Here is a 17,627-nt window from a genome sequence, read left to right on the forward strand (position 1 = left end):
GTGCAACACTTTGTCCTTTAGTATTCACTCAGCTTCTCTCTCTCTCTCTCTCTCTCTCTCTCTATGTATTTACCTCTGCAAGCTCTATTAGAGTATTCTGCCGAATGCTCACTGCTTTTCTTCAATCTGAATAAAAGGATTGAAATCTCCAGGACCCTCCTCTAAACGCCATAGGTGCCAATGGTCTCTTCGGATATGAATTTTCTCTTCCTCTTTTCTCTCGTCATATCCTTCCTCTGTTCTTCTACTCGAGTTTCTTCCTATAATTTGTCTCTGGAAAAGCAAGCATCAATCCTGGTTTCTCTAAAACAAGAATTTGATTCCTCCACTCCTCTACGTAGTTGGAATGTGTCACACCACTTGTCTGTTTGTTCTTGGACTGGCGTCCAATGTGATGTCTTGAATAGATCAATAGTTTCTCTTGATATATCCAACTCTAACATTTCTGGTTCTTTCTCTCCGGTGATCACCCAACTTCGCAGCCTTGCCAATCTTTCGGTGTCTGGCAACAGCTTCTCGGGTGACTTTCCGCAAGAAATTCACAAGCTAACAAGGCTTCAGTTTCTTAACATATCCAACAATATGTTCAGCGGAGAGCCAAACTGGGATTTCTCTCAGATGAAAGAGCTCGTGGTGCTAGATGCTTATGACAATAATTTCAATGGCTCACTCCCATTAGGCGTCACAAAACTTCCCAAGCTGACGCACTTAAATTTTGGCGGGAATTACTTTAGCGGAGAAATTCCCAAGGCCTATGGAAGTTTGGAGCAGCTCAAATATCTCTCTCTTGCTGGAAATGATTTGGGTGGTTCCATACCTGCTGAACTCGGTAATCTAACAAATCTCAAGCAGCTTTTTTTGGGTTACTACAATGAGTTTGATGGTGGAATTCCACCTGAGTTTGGCAAGTTGGTCAATCTGGTTCATTTAGACCTAGCTAACTGCAGCTTGGAGGGTCCAATTCCTCCTGAACTTGGCAATCTAAAGAAACTGGATACTCTCTTCTTGCAAACAAATGAGATCAGTGGTTCGATTCCTCCTCACATAGGCAATTTGAGTAACTTGAAATCCCTTGACCTTTCCAACAATATGATAACAGGGGACATTCCACTCGAGTTGTCTGGTCTTTGTGAGCTCATCCTGCTGAACTTATTCGTCAACAGGTTTCATGGTGAGATTCCTCAGTTTATTGCGGAGCTACCCAAGTTGGAAGTCCTAAAGCTGTGGCACAATAATTTCACAGGATCCATTCCTTCAAAGCTTGGAGCAAATGGCAGATTGGTTGAGCTTGATCTGTCAACTAATAAGCTCACTGGTTTGGTCCCAAAATCTCTTTGCTTCGGAAGGAGGCTGCAGATTTTAATTCTGTTCAACAATTTCTTGTTTGGTCCTCTACCTGAGGATCTTAGTAAATGCGACACACTATCAAGAGTTCGAATGGGACAGAATTATCTAACAGGATCTATACCTAACGGATTTCTTTACTTGCCAGAGCTATCACTCGTGGAGTTGCAGAACAATTACCTCAGCGGACGAATTCCACAAGATACAGGTATGGTACCCACAAAACTTGGCCAGCTGAATCTTTCAAACAACAGGTTATCAGGGTCACTTCCAGCGTCAATTGGAAATTTCTCAAGTTTGCAGATTCTACTACTTAGTTCGAACAGATTCACAGGGGAATTTCCATCTGAGATTGGCCGATTGAAAAGTGTGCTAAAGTTGGATATGAGTAGAAATAACTTCTCAGGCACAATCCCATCCAAGATAGGCAATTGTATCCTGCTAACCTATCTGGATTTGAGCCAGAACCAACTCAGTGGTTCAATCCCAGTTCAAATTGCTCAAATTCACATATTGAATTACCTCAATGTTTCTTGGAACCACTTAAACCAAAGCCTTCCCAAGGAAATTGGTTCTATAAAAAGCCTAACTAGTGCAGATTTTTCTCACAACAACTTCTCCGGATCAATACCGCAGTTTGGACAGTATTCATTCTTCAACTCAACGGCCTTCGTTGGTAACGCTCAGCTTTGTGGGTCATACTTGAACACTTGCAATTATTCTTCTACGTCTCCATTAGAAGTACATAATCAGAGTGGCACAACTTCTCAAGTCCCTGCAAAATTTAAGCTTCTTTTTGCTTTGGCACTTTTGGTTTGTTCCTTGATTTTTGCTGCTTTGGCGATCATCAAGACGCGAAAGGTACGCAGAAATTCACACTCTTGGAAATTAACCGCATTCCAAAAGCTGGAATTTGGAAGCAAAGATATCTTGGAATGTATAAAAGAAAACAATGTGATAGGGAGAGGTGGAGCTGGCATTGTCTACAGAGGAATTATCCCAACAGGAGAGCAAGTAGCTGTTAAGAAGCTCTTAGGCATAAGCAAAGGTTGTTCGCATGATAACGGCCTCTCAGCGGAAATACAGACGTTGGGTAAGATTCGGCACAGGAATATTGTGCGATTGCTGGCATTTTGTTCCAATAAAGAGACCAATTTACTAGTATACGAGTACATGCCAAATGGAAGCTTAGGTGAGGTTCTCCATGGAAAGGGAGGCGGTTATCTCAGGTGGGATACTAGGCTGAAAATAGCCATAGAAGCTGCAAAAGGCCTATGTTACCTGCACCATGATTGTTCCCCGCTGATCCTCCATCGAGATGTGAAGTCGAACAACATTTTACTCAATTCTGATTTTGAGGCTCATGTAGCAGATTTTGGGCTTGCCAAGTTCTTGCAAGACACTGGAACTTCAGAGTGCATGTCGGCAATTGCTGGTTCATATGGTTATATCGCTCCAGGTATAGCTCTTTCACTACCTACATGGTAACATAACATAGGTTGTTCTCTCTCTCTCTCTCTCTCTCTCTCTCTCAATACAAATTAACAATCATTACCCTAGTCTTTTGACCCTAGTGAATAAGTATGTTCCCCAATAAGCCGATATTAGTCCTACTTTTATGATTGAATGTAAAGAAATAGATTATGAAAGAAAAGTAATGAAGGAGGGAGTCGGGGTCTACTAAGATAAATCGAAGCATATAGTACACCGTACCCTATATCTCGTTTTAGTCCTAATCGTCTCATTTTCACAGAACGGAGAATATACTTTAGCTTGAACTAAAGCAGTAAGCAAAGTGATGTGGAGTCCAAGGAGGTGAAAGGCTCCACTAACACAATAAAAGTTGTGCAGCAATTCCACGACAAATGGGGTGTGACTTGTGAGATTTTGCATGTCTTGGAAATCATAAATCCATATTTGTTTGCACCAATCACACACAAACTTTTTGACTAAAAATCTAGATTAGAAGAATAACAAAATGCATACAAAGAATCCTGATCGGGATCTAAGCTTTACTTTCCCTAAGCCCTAGAAAGAGGAACATGTGTATGGAATACAGACATAAAGCACCAACTACTTTATCCTTGTCCACGCAGAGATGGTCACTTTACTTGGGGGAAGAGAGCTGAGCTTTGTTTCTTTTTCTCTGTAGCCCAGGGTTACGGAATTTATTATTTTTTTTTTTTAGAAAAAAGAACCAATTATATGTAGTGGATAGGTCATGGAATGTCAGACTCAACGAAGAGACCCCATTACCTTACGAGCGACGAACTTCAATTTGACGAATATACTCTGTGGTCAATAAAAATACTTAATTATGTTTCCCTTCTTCTTCTTGTCACAGAATACGCATACACTTTGAAAGTTGACGAGAAGAGTGATGTATACAGCTTTGGAGTGGTACTGTTGGAGCTGATAACAGGGCGGAGGCCAGTTGGTGACTTTGGAGAGGAAGGGCTAGACATTGTTCAGTGGACCAAGAGGCAGACGAACTGGAATAAAGAAGGGGTAGTGAAGATATTGGACCAGCGAGTAAGTAATATTCCAGTGGAGGAAGCAATGCAGGTTTTCTTTGTGGCAATGCTGTGTGTTGAGGAGCACAGCGTGGAACGACCAACAATGAGAGAAGTTGTTCAAATGCTTGCTCAGGCCAAACAACCTAACACATTTCACATGCAATGACTTGGACAAGCTGTTTCTTGGCTGCGCACCAACACTCATGAATGCGATAGCCGCCGCTCAAGCATTTAAGTCCCAACCTCCATTTATATACTAGCTAGATTTTATCGTATACTACTGGTGCTTCCCTTTTAGTATTTCCAAGCTATCCTAGTTTTCATATTCCATGTGAAATACGGTTCGGAAAGTAATATTTGTGCACTGTAACTGAAGGTGGGGGCCGTTCTCGTCTTTTGATAGATTGCAGTTTTCAAAATTTTAACAGAACACAAGAAATATTGGATCCAACCATTGTTGTGTCATGATTTGCATGGCATATACAATCAAACCAAACCATCATGTGGAGTTGCTGTTCATACTCAAGATGGATGGGAATGTGAGTTTGTGCTTATTCGTACACACGTATGCGAATTGAAATAAAATCAAAGAAAGTTGACAGCCATAAAACATGGTTTGCTGCAACTAGCCAGTTGGGACTTGTTGAACCTTCTGCCTATTGTTTTACGAGGAGACCATGGGCTTACAAGTGTAAATAAAAGTCTTCAAATATATCTGAACTCCCAAACCAATCAAGGATCAGTTATGCGACTTTTGCTCACAAACAAAAGGATAAATGATGGATCAGAAAGATTATGCCCCCTTAGTTTTGGCCTTTCTCTTATGCGGCCTGTAATTTTACAACTTGACAATAGATTTTGGTTCCACAATGGGCATAACTAGCGCTTGTTATGTACCAAATAAATGCTCCAATAATTGACAAGGTAAAAAATACAAAGTTCTGTAATCTATGCACCTTTACATAATCGTAAGGAGTTGTGCCACCGGCAAACTAAAATTCTCACTTGATTACACTTTATACTAACATTTAGCAGCTGGGCAACTTCAAATCCAAGTTTAAGCATGAAAACACTACAATAAAAGGCCGCAACAGTTGATCATGAGTTAGGAGACAGCTTCCGAGTCCTCTTTATAGCATTCTTTGTAAGAGCATCAGATATCTCTCTTTTTCGTTTGGAGTTGCTCTTGATGGTATTCCCATTATTATTTATGTTGTTGCAATCCACATCTTCAGAGCACTTTCCAGCTAGTTTAAGTTTATCTTGAACAAAAACCTTTAATCTCCACAACGTTAATTCACTCTGTGCAGTCGAAAGAGAGGGGCATATGCCTCAATAGTTGCAGCCTTACAAGAATATAGTAGTCTAAATAGAAAAGATGAAGCAAAAACACGTTATTGGAACCTAAGCAATTACCTGGGCATCTATGTCGAGATCCACCTCTTGGGCTGTTGGTTGAAAGCCAGGATTGTTCTCAGCAACTATCTCCAGAGCCTTACTAAGATCTTCAGGCGACAATCGGGTGAGAGCCGTCCCCAGTTTCTTTTTCTCTTCAGTGGACATTTTTCTATATGATGATCCATATATAGTTAGCATTTATTGCTAAAAGGTTTCAAAGAATTTAAAATACAAACTCAAATGGTGAGGCATGAAAACAATACACATCATTTAGACAGAAAAGCATGCAAGCATTACTTTTGGCAGATATTCAATGAAATTTGCCAACCAAGATGTGATCCTCTTCTTTCTTTGGCCAATAACCAAAATGTGATCTCTATTCCATAAACAATATCAGAATTATGGCACCTCTACCAAAAACTTAATAATGTACCATAATTTACCACCCTAATACCATAAAATGCAATTAAGAAATGAGAGATGTATGATTGGTTAAAAATGAAACAGATGGTTAACTCTCTCACCATAACCTACCACACCATCACCACAAAATGAAATTGAGAGCTAGAAAGTATGGTTGGTTGAAAACGAAATAGATGATTAACTCTCTATCTCTGTCCACTGCCGCATAAAATGCTACATACTAGTAATCACTGTTGAAAGGAAGTCAAACCAATCTCAAATTCATGTCCACAGAATAGTCTTTACCATATGAATTATAAAGCCATATCCATCTAACTCTAACCCTGATGTAAACCAATTAATGATATTTGTAAATTTTTTCAAATACATCAAAATCCAGACAATTACATATCGTTAAACAAACCTGCATCTCTGGATGACCATCTGTCTGAGTTTCTCCAATTGCAAATCAACCTCACAAAGCTGAAAGAATTGACAATTCTATTATTCAGAGCATCTTACACAAATAATAAAATTTGAGTTGACATTCCTTTTGTCGATAAATGAGGATTAGGGTAAAAACAAAAATAAAGGTTAGAAGCGTTCTTCCAATTTATATTTGTCATGTAAGAGGCTCATAATTTTTTACATACTTCATTGCTCAACTCTCTGGCCATGTTAGCATGAGCTGCCTCTTGTGCCAGCTTCATATCTAGCTGTGACTTTGCTTCCTCCTCGACCTGTCTTTTCTCCTGCAAGTAACCTTAAGCAAGTGAACTGACATGCAACACTCATGAAGCAGTATGATTCTACAACATCCTGCTAAAAGACAGAAAACTACTTATAAACAAGAAGTTCAGATAAATGATCATCTATTTACCAGTGAAAGTTACTCTTGCCCTGATAGTAGCTTACCTCTTCAGCAACTTTAGGCAAAAGTTGTAGCCACTTCTCCTCAAATTTTTCCAATAAAGTTTTGGCCATTATATGGACATCGTGTCTTTCATCATTGTATTTCATTGCGTTCTTGAAAACCAATCTAACATCAGCATAAATTTCACGTACATTATTGTAGCCAATACCATCCTTAGCTTCCATCTTACTTTTTATTGTACCAAAGTCCATAGGCTTCTGAATAACCTAACGTCCACAACCCTATGATATATTAGTTAAAATACACATTAAAGAATAAATAAATTAAATAATCAGAATTTAACAATGAATGGACCATGAATGAGAGGCCTTCGACATGATAGTCTAACAAGAAATTTTAGTATTTAGTATTTTTTTTTATTTAGGTGGGAAACCTTTTAGGAATTATAGGAATAATAGAAAATTCTTTTTATTTTAATTTACTTGGATGACAAGTAAGCATAGGTTTAAGAATTTACTTTTCTTGTACTCCAAGGAAGAGCAGGATAGAATAATTCCTTATTTTAATTTATTTTATTTGCACTCTAAGTTTAGATCAAGTAGGATTATGCTATTATAAATAGCACCCTTAGGCTTAATTATTAGACATCTTATTTTTTTAAAATTATTGAATAATATTATATTTTCTCTCAAATTTTGAGCGTAAGTTTTGTTTTGAAACTTGGTTATCAATCTTAAAGGCTCTATCGAGTACTAGCCTTTGTTTTCATGCTAACTCGCTACGTCAGCCTTTATAAGCATATGCATATATCTTGCATATATGTTTATCAAGAAAAAAAAAATAGTATAGTAAATTTCTAAAGCACAAAAAAAGAGTACATCAAATATAAAGGCTAATTAAAGCACAAAATATGTGCCTTCCTATATATGAGAAAGATAGCCAATCAGAAAATTTTGAAACAAGCAATGAGCTTTACCTCATAATAGTCATGCAAACCAAGACCTTCAACATCAACAGGATGCATAAAAGGATGTGCCCATTTGTGCTGAGTGATCTAACAATTGACAAAGTGAATTTGAAATTAACGAGTAATTATGAACCGGTTGGCACTGTTTTGCACCTTAAAGTATTGATGCCATTAGTTTTCAACAAAAATGGTTTAATTTTGAGGCAAGACCACATTAAATTTTAAGCAATTAGAGGAATAGGAGAGGGAGGATATACAACATTTATAATGATTTAGTAGCAATAAAATATATATAAAAACAATCTTAACAATGATAATGATGGGGATGGTGGTTTTTGTTGTGGTGTGAAACCCTTAATTTTTTTATTATAAATTTAAAAATCTAAGTGCATTCTGTCTTGTTTACCTGCAACTCAAAGCACAGCTCCACCTAGGAGAAATTGGAGAGAGAGATAATTGCTAAAGTATAGAGTTTAGTATGAGGACAAATTTTGTGTGTGTGTATGATGATAACTATTCAAATAACCCTACATATGAAGTAGAGGCAATGATTTTTCCCCTAAAAGCACAAAATTTATTAAGAAAAGAGAGAATGAAGAGAGAAAAATGCGGAAGAATCAAGCTCTAGCATACTCTACCAACTTAAAGGGCAAAACTTCCTAGAAAAATGTCATGTGATCCATCTGTGATAGAAGTTTATATACCAGCTAAATAAGATTTCAGCACCTATAATTCAAATGTGACAGATCCCTGATTAGAACATCTCAAGACAACATCTGCTAACAATCTTTGAAAATTTTCAAATAACAAGCTAGCTTTCTTTGCCTTTATCTAGGTAAGCATTGATAAACCTTATTAAGAAAAACTAAATAAATATTTCACATGAACGGAATTGAAAACTAGGAGAATGAGACTTAGAGGAAGACGTAGGTTTTCAAATTAGAAGGTGGAGACTGACCACACGATCAATAACTCCAAAGAAAATTCAAATTATTCATGCTTACCTGACGTAAAATTGTGGCAAATTGACGCATAAGATCCTGCATTCTCTTCACAGCAGCTGCCTCTCTATGTGATGCTTCTTGCTGCTGCTTCTCAATGTTGGTAAGCTGTTTTTCCTTGACTTTGTCCTTAAAAACAGAACTATATTTGGTAGCAGTCAGCTGCGTGTTGTCTGTAGTCATGTAGAACTGTTCAACATCATTGACTCTTTGCTCAAGCTGCAACTTGAATATAGTTTTGATCAATAACATAAAGAAGCAAATGTATGCAGAAGCCGCAAAATGCAGGAAGACTCAATGGGAACAAATGAGCAGCCACATTAGCAGAGAGGAATGGATACATACCAAATTATCATCCAAATCTTATATTTTAATGCAAATCAGATACTAGCTCCCAGTTTTCGAAGTTGACATTAACTTACATTTGATTACTGGATTTAAAAATGTAAGCAACTAAATGGCAATAATAATAATAATAATAATAATAATACACCGTGTGCAATTGTATAGGATCCCTGTAGTGGGGTTTTTATAATTTTTGGAATTTTGTGCTAGTTAGTGCAGCTTCATCTTTGGTGCTTCTTATGTAGATAGAAGCATGCAGTAGCAATCCTTGAAAGACCAAGCAGCGGAATGAACTCTAAAAGACTTGTGATTGAGTCGTTGTTATAAGATAACCGAGGTTACGCGGATCTTGAATAAAGGACCCAGCCAAGAGATGAGCATAAATTAGAGAATTTTGAGAAAAGAAACCTTGTGAGCAAAGTAGGCATGGGTTTGTTACTTGTTTTCACTTTGAATTAGGAAACAGTCACCTGATTGACAGTGGTGGAAATTTCATCAACGCATCGCCCCAAATCCTCCACTTGTGATTCTGAACGAACACCCTGAGCCTTTACTGCTTCCATCTGGGATTCCACTTGGCATGAATTGCTGGCATTAATGTATAAATTGCAAACAGAAAAACTTTAGTCAACGGCAAATTAAGAAGACAAGGAGCAAAATTACATCGTAATTGAGCCAGATTTTCCATGGATGTTAAGTAAACATTCTTTTATAGAGAGAGAGAGAGAGGAGGTAAAGACCAAACCTNATGTTAAGTAAACAATCTTTATTAGAGAGAGAGAGAGAGAGGGTAAAGACCAAACCTTTAAAAATTTGCGAGAATAGTTTGTTAGCGTACCCGCGGTTACAGAGGCACAAACTGATGAGAGACATCAAGTTGTGGGCAGAGGCGCAAAAGTTGGATTGAGTAGGACAAGGAAGGAAGGAAGGAAGGGAAACCCCGTTGCTTCCATCTTGGGCTTTAGTTTGCAATTTAGCCCATTGGACTTTTATTTTGGACCGCACTTGGTTTTACTATTTTCACTTGTTTTCTCAATGAAAGGAGCCAAACTTGGATAAGGTAATTTATATATAGGTATTTGTTCATTCAAATTTTCCAATAAAATTTATTTATAACCAACCCCCTATCTTATCTAGACTAATTTTATCTTTAAGGCTTTATATCTGGTAGACAGAGTATTGAAACCAATAGCAAAAGTGAAGAAACACATAACTCATAACAAATGGTAAGAGATATTCCTAATATAATTGAATGAGTCGGTGGGCTTAATTAATGTGGTAACATAGATTTATGCAATCATTTTTTCCCCTTTTTTACAATCGATATTAACAAAAGAAACTAGCATATCAAATACAAATATATAATTCCTGCCCCAATCACCTGCCATACTATACCCTGTAATTCCAAAATTAAAAAACAATTAAATACTGTTACACACGACACATGAGAGCTAGCTTCACTTGAAACAATTCCAGAGAAATTTCAAGGAAATCATTTCAAAGAATATCCAATCGATGTTGTTTATGTATATTATATAAAGCTGTAACACCAGTGTTTAATTTACTGCCGTCTGGGCCTTGGGTGGTTTACTTTGCTTCCTCGACCTTGGCAGGCTCCGCCACTTTAGCTTTTTCTTCAACCACGACAACCTCTTCTTTCTTCTCTTCTTCCACTGCTATCTCCTTCGCTTTGCTGCTCGTTTCTTCCTGAGCTGCTGGCTCTTGTACAACAATCAAGGTTGAGACTTTCTCCAAGAGAAACAACACTGGTCCTGGTACCAAGGCTGCCCCATTCTTTGACGATGCTTCACACACTGCTTTCGATCCCGGAAACTCTGTCAAGTTAACCAACAACATAGTACATTTTCATTTTTCCTTTAACTTGGGTCAGAAATTATAACTACTACTACTACCACTACTATTACTAAGATTTTATTTATGAGAATAATTATTAATTACCGATTTTGGTGAGCTCTTCAAGGAACTTGTTAACATCAGCGGAGTGCTTCTTTAACCCGGCCTCTTTGGGGTCCTTAACTATGGTCTGTTGGGAAAACAAACCTCAAAATTATATAGTAAAAGACCAATAAAAATGAGACAGGGTATCCAAAATAATTAATAATTAATCATAGAGAAGCTGCCCACCTTAATTTCAGCAGGTGAAGCTTCGTATATTTCAACTATTTTCGGTTGAAGCACAGCCCTTTTGTCTTCAAATTCCTGACTGATCTCCTCCTAAAAAGAAATATGACAGTGGCTACAAGTTCAAAAACCCTTTTTCTGGAAATGCAAAATGAAATAAATAGAGATAGTAGTAGGACTAGGAGTGAGTAATTGTACTTTATGTGAAGTAGCAATTCAAAACCTTGGAATCATCAAAGGACTTGCAAGCCTCGACAGCAACCTTCTTCGAACCGTTTTTCTCAAAAACCTTTTCGATCTTCGGAAGAACCTTAGATTTCCAATACCCCATGTGTCTTATATACAACTGGTCAACTACTTGAAAGTCCCTGAAACAAATCTAACAAAAACAAAGAACGCAAAATTCCATGTTATTTATATATATATATATATATATTTCAAAGTAAGAAAAAAGCATATATATATATATATATATATATAAATAATTAATACTAACTAAAAATGACAGAAAGGATCAGGTAAGTAATTAGTACCCTAGCTAGTCTGCGACAGGACAGGCAGCATGCAGCAAGCTAGTTAAGGTATTAGGAAGAAGAAACAAATTAAATATACATACGAGTACTAGTATCAAAACTGGGTTGATTTTCTTGTTCTAATTTTGCTCAAAACTAGGATAAGAGTTTAAAAGTTTTCAAGACCCAACTCGTGGACCTCACCTGAATGCGAGCACAAGTGTCCCGAATTAACGAGTGGAGCTTAGCAATTGGCAAATTGGCGCATCATTGGCTTATTCATATGGAGGGACTTGGCAACTGAATTACCAAACGCACCACCAGGTTCCTTGGGGCATGCAGGGCTAGGACCGTCCAACAAGGAAAAAACCTGTGAGAGAGGGAGGTGACAGCTGGCAGTCACCTCAATCGGAGGTGGCAAATATCACAAGTAGGGCCTCCCTCGCCAGTAGGAATGTTGAGTTGATGTTGGATTGGATTAATGTTGAATGATCTGATCTGTATATGTGAAGCTTTCTCACGTGGCTTCGCTGGCGCCGCTAACCATCTTCCTACTTACTTACTACTCTACTCTCTAATAACGCCGTCTGTCAGATGATCTTCTCTCCATCCTTTAATTAATTTTACCATCAAACAAAACTCATGACTATAAACTTTGGTCCACTTCAGAAGAATGTATTCTCATTTTTCACTTACATTCTACACTACATATATATATATAACTGAACATATTTAAATTATTATGAAAAGTCCGTTGGCTTGGCTTTGTATTATTGCAAGATTCTCAATCTCCAGGGCCATGCTGTTGGCAGTTAGCTGTTACAATAAGGACAAAAAATGATGTTTGGTTCGTGATATATTCCAACTTGCTTTATATATATATATATATATATATATATATATATGTATTCACATTCACTTGCTACTTCGGTTACAAGTTAGAAGAGAAGACTATTATCTAAAGAATATGAGAGAGGGGTTTTGTCTTGATAATTATATCATTGACACAAGAATCAGAAAATGATATTGCTAGCTTGCATGCACATGGGATGCCTCACCATAATTTCTGTCTGGGCAAAAGCAAAGAGTAGGAGACAAGCTTGACACATGGATTACTTGATGGTGGGGCTTCCTTCTTAATCAAGGACTCATAAATTTGTTTTGCTTTGGGGGGTACCAATTGGAAGAGAATTTTGGGTAGCTAGGGAATTGGCATTATACTGGATGAGAATTAATGTCACTCTCATCTCCTAAGTCTTAAACCAACCACACACATGTTTTTGCCTACTTATATATTTAACAACAAACCTATTACCTATTACCTAGGCTATACCCCATGAATAATATTTTTGAGTTAATTTGTTGATAATTTTGATATTATCATATACTAATACTATTAGTTTCCCTAATATATGACTGTAAATGGGGTTCTTGTGATAAGAAGAAGAGAAAGTGTTGCAAACAAGTAAGAGATGTGTTGGAGGTGACAAAGAAGAAGATTGGAACAGTTTCTAAAATACCAAATGTTGAGGTAGGTGGAAGAGGATAAGAAAAGGATAAGTGTTCTAAATGAGAATAGGCTAGAGAGAAAAGCATTCGGGTAATTCTGAAAGTGAAGGAAAAAAAGTCCATTTCTTTGAATTGTGAAAGTTCTATATATATAGTGTCAGAAGTAACGGTTACAAGAAAAAGTTTTAATATACGTAATGAATGACATCATTAAGGAGAAATTTAATGTTAGGTAACTGTTATTGAGAGTTAATATTGGGTAACGGTTAAAAACTTATTATGTGACTGTTGAAGTAATTATATTTAATGAGACTTATTATCGAGTAGAAGCTGATAGAGAAAAGCTGGACATGAATAAGTACAGGGGAAGAAGCTGTACAAGAATAGGTACAAGAGAAGAAGGTGTATGTGAACAGGTATACTAAAATAAGATAGGAGAGTGAAACACTTGTACTTCAAGAAAAAGTTAAAAGGAAGACCTCTTAATTACCTCCATATCTGAGTCACCAAGTCAAATTCTCTGAAACATCTCAAGATAAAAGTAACTCATGAACCCTACCACTTATTTCGAGTTACTTTCACTATCATCCAAGTGAAATGATTATTTTATTCGAAGTAGTTGTTTCATACGAAGTAGTGCTTTACTTATTCTAGTTGTTCTGTTTTAAGTAGTACTCCACTTATTCTAGTTGTTTTACATAAAGTAACGTTTCACTTGTTCTAATTATTCTGCGTAAAGTAACACTTCACTTGTTGAAATTGTTCTCTGTATAATATTATGTTGTAACATAATTCTCTAAAACAACAGGATTAACCAAAATCAAATATCTACAGTCATCAACCGCCATTATTGTTGGATTTCTTTGGAAAACCTTAATTAGCAGAGCAAAGACAGTGATTATGAGATTCATTTGCAAAAACCGTTTGTTGATAGTTGGCACTGAGATTTTAATACCATTTGCAAAAAAGCTTGCTGGTAAGGTAGTTGGTATTGCCCGCTGAGAGCTCAGTTTCCCAATCGTAAAGGCCGAAGTTGCTGGGCTGCAAATAGTGATCAGACTGCAACTACTGGACGCTTCCATTGAATGGAAACTCTACTAGGATTTTGGACCAATCATTTGGGCATATAATATGTAGTTTCCATGATATTGATATGTGAAATAGTTGCAATTGCGTTGCGTCCACTGCTTTTTCTGTGTGATTAATTATAACATATATTAAGAAACGTAATATGACGTTGTTTAGCGTTTTGAGTACACCACGCCACTGATAAGGACTGAATAATGGACTTGACTCACTTGTTTGTCACTTTGATAATAAACCCCTAATTAATTAGCTGCTCAAGTCTTGATATTTTCCTACGTAACCATTTTGAATTTAACTCTTTTTTTTTTGTATTTCTCTTTTATTTGGTTTGAGCACCAAGATTAATCTCCAGACCACTTATGTTTTGTTAAATTACCTACAAGTGCTTTAAACTGTTATACAGGCAAATGACCTTCAAACCTGAATTCGCACTCTAGGTAGATGCCCCACTAACATCTGTAATCAAGCTTACTCTTCTCACCAGATAAGAAAAAGTGTTAGGGAGGAAGAAATTCCTTGTTTAATGCACATTAACCCCCAAAAAAGAAGAAACTAGTGAAGCCTAAATCTGCAGTGCAGATGGTACCCAACTTTCAACCCTTAGCTTTTCTGTCTGCAATCTAACAATCATGCAAGCAGAGCCGATAATGCATATTTTCACATTTGGCTCATACTTCTAATGAAATTTCACATTAATCCATGGCATAATTAGGAGCCACAGCTAAAATCCTGCTGTCTCTAGCTGATCGTGCTGCACCTTCACCCTCTTCTTGCCTACCATCATCTATCACAATCAAGTAGCCTTCCCTCCTAATCAATCTCTGCATTACACCAAATTATGAGATGCATACAATCACCATATTTTGTTGAAACAGAGCAATCCAAGGTAATTAAACTAAGATAAAACATACTACCTAGTTTTACCTCAATAAGTGATCTAATTCGCTTAATTTCTACTTCTACTTCTGCAGTGGAACTGTAGTTGTTTTTCTCATTCTGCTGATTCACATACCACTGGATTAAATCACCCTGACTCATTCCTGCCAGCCCACTGTCTGCAAAAAATAAAATTGCCTCAAATTCAAGATAACGGATCTCATAACCTATTCATTTTGCATGGATGGAAAGGGAGGGTAGTTTAGCAAACATTATAGGGTACATCTTTAGAGCGTCTTGTTCAAAGAAGCAAATTTCAGGCTAAGCTGATAGAAAAATTTTTAACACATTCAGTAAGACACTCAAGCTGCTGATTATGAAAACATTAAAGATCTTACCTTGTTGCTTGACGGTTTCTTCATGCTGTCTAAGTCGCATGACAAGGGCTTGAGTAACCCTCTGAAAATAGTCTTCCTTTACCCTATATTCTTCCTTTTGATGATTGGCAAAACCTACTCCATTTTCAGAAAGACAATAGTTCATTTTCATCCTGAAACTCAAGTGTTCATGAAAATAAAAAGATTTAAGTAACACAGCTGATATAGTCCTACCTGCAGTTCCAGAAGCTGGCTCAGCTGCAACATTTCTTGGTTGAGCATCACCTTGTCCAGAATTATCATTACTATCATCAGCACCATCAATATTTCCTTCTTGAAACTCTGACAAATCAATCTCACTGGACTCCACACTGCATGGTGAAGAAAAAACAGCTATCACAAAACCTAGATGGTAGAAAGAAAGATTGGGAGAAGAGCATTCATGATTCTACAATCGACTCATTATTATTCGTCTTGCCTTATTATAGATGTTTTCAGCAATCTCACTGCTACACGAACATGTCGGGGTTGTACCTGCACAAGAACTATGTTTCTAACTCCAAGGTGCATAATAATGATAGAAAAGGGTAGATAGGTCTTCTCACCTGAGTTTCCAAATAACTCCGAGCAATGGCCTCAGACAGCCTGATTAATGCCTCCAGCTGCCTAACTGTCATCCGGTATGCAACTCTGCTACCAGGATTTGTATCACCTCGTCTGAGTGCAACATAAGAGTCAACCAAGAGTTTTCTTGCTTCTGGGGTTAGCTGCATTTATACAAGCACCATTTAGACAATGCAAATGCAATGAAAAAGAACCATATCCTATGCACTGAAAGGTTAAGCAGAAACCTTTGGTTTTAAAGTTTTTGCATATGTAATATATCGCTTCAGTTGTGCAGTAGTGAATGCAGGAGCAAGTGCTTCTTCACGCTTCTGGTGAACTCTCACAATGTGGTGAGCAATATGGTAATCAGTTTGATCATCAGGGTCATCAATCATGACATATACCAGATCAAACCTAGAAAGAATAGCTGGAGGGAGAGCAACATTATACTGGAGAGGAAGAAACATAGAAGAGCTATCAGTTTACAAGAGAATACACCAAACTTATAATCAGCATCAAATACTGAAAAACGGGATAAAAAGATACAAATGCCTATTCAAATCAGACTTAACTGTTTTCTATGCAGTATGAGAATGCTCTAACCTTGAGTGGTTTAGACTTATCATAGCGACCCCCAGTAGGATTAGCTGCAGCTAGAATTGATGTCCGGGCATTTAGTGTTGCTTGTATCCCAGCTTTAGTGATGCTTATGGTCTGTTGTTCCATTGCTTCATGAATTGCAACCTTCACATTGAATTGCATATCAGACACCAGAGACTTCTGAATGTAAGAAACTGTGCTCCAGTAAGACAATATGAATATTACCTGATCCCTGACATCCATCTTGTCAAATTCATCAATGCAACATATGCCATTGTCAGCCAGCATCAGCGCACCTGCCTGGAAATAGGTCAGATATAATTTGTCAGACACCTAAAGTAGGGGTTTGATTAATGAGTTTCTTTTTGGCCAAGGATTAATGATTTGACAACTAGAAAACACAGAAGAAAAGGGGAGTATAAATGGATTTTCGGTCAGTTTACATTTTGTAAATCAGAATCAGATGTCTAAGATAGTTTTTCCTTAATAATCATTATCGTTTGCACAGTAATGAAAAGTGAAAGGAAGCATGCCATGTTTGGGAACATGTAAATAGGAGAGTGAACTAGGAATTTCGGATTTGGTTGTCACATAGATTTTGAACATGAATGCGGCCATATTGTAAAAATTGGTAAAGATTCCACAAACTCATGTTTGAGCAAGTATAAGCAGATGAATTTGAGATTCATTATTCCATTTAGGTATATTTCAAATTTACTACAACGTAAAGATTTAAGAAAATTCATGGATTTGATTGTAATCATAGATGCTGTATTTTTATGAGTTCTATTGTAAAATTTATACTATGTTTCAAATCAAACCCCTGCTTCATATTTGAAGTTTCCAAACACAATGTTAGAGTATTTCCTACCTGATCGATCATAACCAGGAAAAAAAAAAGAATCTGTGGACATGTCTATTCTAACATCATATCCAAGTCAATCATCAAATTAGTTTTGATATCTTTATTTCTATAAGTTATAGCAAGGCACATGCAGAGAGTCTTATTTAGCACTCAAATCTACTCTAAGTAGCCTTTTTTTTTTTTTCGCGGGGGGGGGGGGGGGGGGGG

General features: G+C 37.1%; 4 protein-coding genes across 11 annotated transcripts in view; 1 reads left to right on the forward strand and 3 right to left on the reverse strand.

Moving 5' to 3' along the window:
* Nucleotides 55-4,325, forward strand: LOC18606975 (leucine-rich repeat receptor-like serine/threonine-protein kinase BAM3). Its single transcript, XM_007040902.2, has 2 exons — nt 55-2,803; nt 3,689-4,325. Exons 1-2 carry the CDS (start codon nt 181-183, stop codon nt 4,024-4,026), a joined length of 2,961 nt encoding a protein of 986 aa, XP_007040964.2. The 5' UTR covers nt 55-180; the 3' UTR covers nt 4,027-4,325.
* LOC18606976 (transcription factor GTE1) lies at nt 4,741-9,774 on the reverse strand. 2 transcript variants are annotated; one of them, XM_007040903.2, is made up of 9 exons: nt 9,651-9,774; nt 9,318-9,435; nt 8,506-8,721; nt 7,511-7,588; nt 6,576-6,800; nt 6,314-6,412; nt 6,085-6,143; nt 5,277-5,427; nt 4,741-5,162 (listed from the first exon to the last, which is right to left on the reverse strand). In XM_007040903.2, exons 2-9 carry the CDS (start codon nt 9,408-9,410, stop codon nt 4,959-4,961), a joined length of 1,125 nt encoding a protein of 374 aa, XP_007040965.2. In that variant the 5' UTR covers nt 9,411-9,435; nt 9,651-9,774; the 3' UTR covers nt 4,741-4,958. The 2 variants fall into 2 exon arrangements, with proteins under 2 accessions (XP_007040965.2, XP_007040966.2); XM_007040904.2 differs by lacking the exon at nt 7,511-7,588.
* Nucleotides 10,091-11,776, reverse strand: LOC18606977 (plasma membrane-associated cation-binding protein 1). 7 transcript variants are annotated; one of them, XM_018114744.1, is made up of 6 exons: nt 11,706-11,753; nt 11,523-11,561; nt 11,213-11,368; nt 10,993-11,082; nt 10,807-10,891; nt 10,091-10,682 (listed from the first exon to the last, which is right to left on the reverse strand). In XM_018114744.1, the coding sequence occupies exons 3-6, from the start codon at nt 11,318-11,320 to the stop codon at nt 10,435-10,437; spliced, it is 531 nt and encodes a 176-aa protein (XP_017970233.1). In that variant the 5' UTR covers nt 11,321-11,368; nt 11,523-11,561; nt 11,706-11,753; the 3' UTR covers nt 10,091-10,434. The 7 variants fall into 7 exon arrangements, 5 of the variants coding, with proteins under 5 accessions (XP_017970233.1, XP_017970232.1, XP_017970231.1 ...); XM_018114743.1 differs by having other exon boundaries at nt 11,213-11,357; nt 11,706-11,723; XR_001926369.1 differs by having other exon boundaries at nt 10,638-10,682; nt 11,188-11,357; nt 11,706-11,776.
* Nucleotides 14,446-17,627, reverse strand: part of LOC18606978 (DNA replication licensing factor MCM6) — a 5,952-nt gene continuing 2,770 nt past the window's right edge. The window contains exons 10-18 of the mRNA XM_007040906.2: nt 16,781-16,855; nt 16,559-16,699; nt 16,201-16,404; nt 15,955-16,116; nt 15,828-15,883; nt 15,584-15,720; nt 15,371-15,484; nt 15,021-15,151; nt 14,446-14,917 (exon numbers count right to left, since the gene is read on the reverse strand). Coding sequence (XP_007040968.2) covers nt 14,789-14,917; nt 15,021-15,151; nt 15,371-15,484; nt 15,584-15,720; nt 15,828-15,883; nt 15,955-16,116; nt 16,201-16,404; nt 16,559-16,699; nt 16,781-16,855 — 1,149 coding nt within the window. The 3' untranslated portion in view covers nt 14,446-14,788. The remainder of the gene's footprint in view (nt 14,918-15,020; nt 15,152-15,370; nt 15,485-15,583; nt 15,721-15,827; nt 15,884-15,954; nt 16,117-16,200; nt 16,405-16,558; nt 16,700-16,780; nt 16,856-17,627) is intronic.

The sequence above is a fragment of the Theobroma cacao genome, chromosome 2 (assembly GCF_000208745.1).
Source record: "Theobroma cacao cultivar B97-61/B2 chromosome 2, Criollo_cocoa_genome_V2, whole genome shotgun sequence".
Classification (NCBI taxonomy): Eukaryota; Viridiplantae; Streptophyta; class Magnoliopsida; order Malvales; family Malvaceae; genus Theobroma; species Theobroma cacao.

Coding starts and splice junctions, on each gene's coding strand:
- LOC18606975 (XM_007040902.2), top strand. CDS start 181: ATGGTCTCTTCGGATATGAATTTTCTCTTCCTCTTTTCTCTCGTCATA. Junction 2,804..3,688: donor ATATGGTTATATCGCTCCAG/GTATAGCTCTTT, acceptor TTCTTGTCACAG/AATACGCATACACTTTGAAA.
- LOC18606976 (XM_007040903.2), bottom strand. CDS start 9,410: ATGGAAGCAGTAAAGGCTCAGGGTGTTCGTTCAGAATCACAAGTGGAG. Junction 7,589..8,505: donor TTGCCACAATTTTACGTCAG/GTAAGCATGAAT, acceptor GTCAATTGTTAG/ATCACTCAGCACAAATGGGC. Junction 6,144..6,313: donor CCAGAGAGTTGAGCAATGAA/GTATGTAAAAAA, acceptor CAATTCTTTCAG/CTTTGTGAGGTTGATTTGCA.
- LOC18606977 (XM_018114742.1), bottom strand. CDS start 11,320: ATGGGGTATTGGAAATCTAAGGTTCTTCCGAAGATCGAAAAGGTTTTT. Junction 11,083..11,212: donor AGTCCTTTGATGATTCCAAG/GTTTTGAATTGC, acceptor ATTTCTTTTTAG/GAGGAGATCAGTCAGGAATT. Junction 10,892..10,992: donor CTTCACCTGCTGAAATTAAG/GTGGGCAGCTTC, acceptor TTTTCCCAACAG/ACCATAGTTAAGGACCCCAA.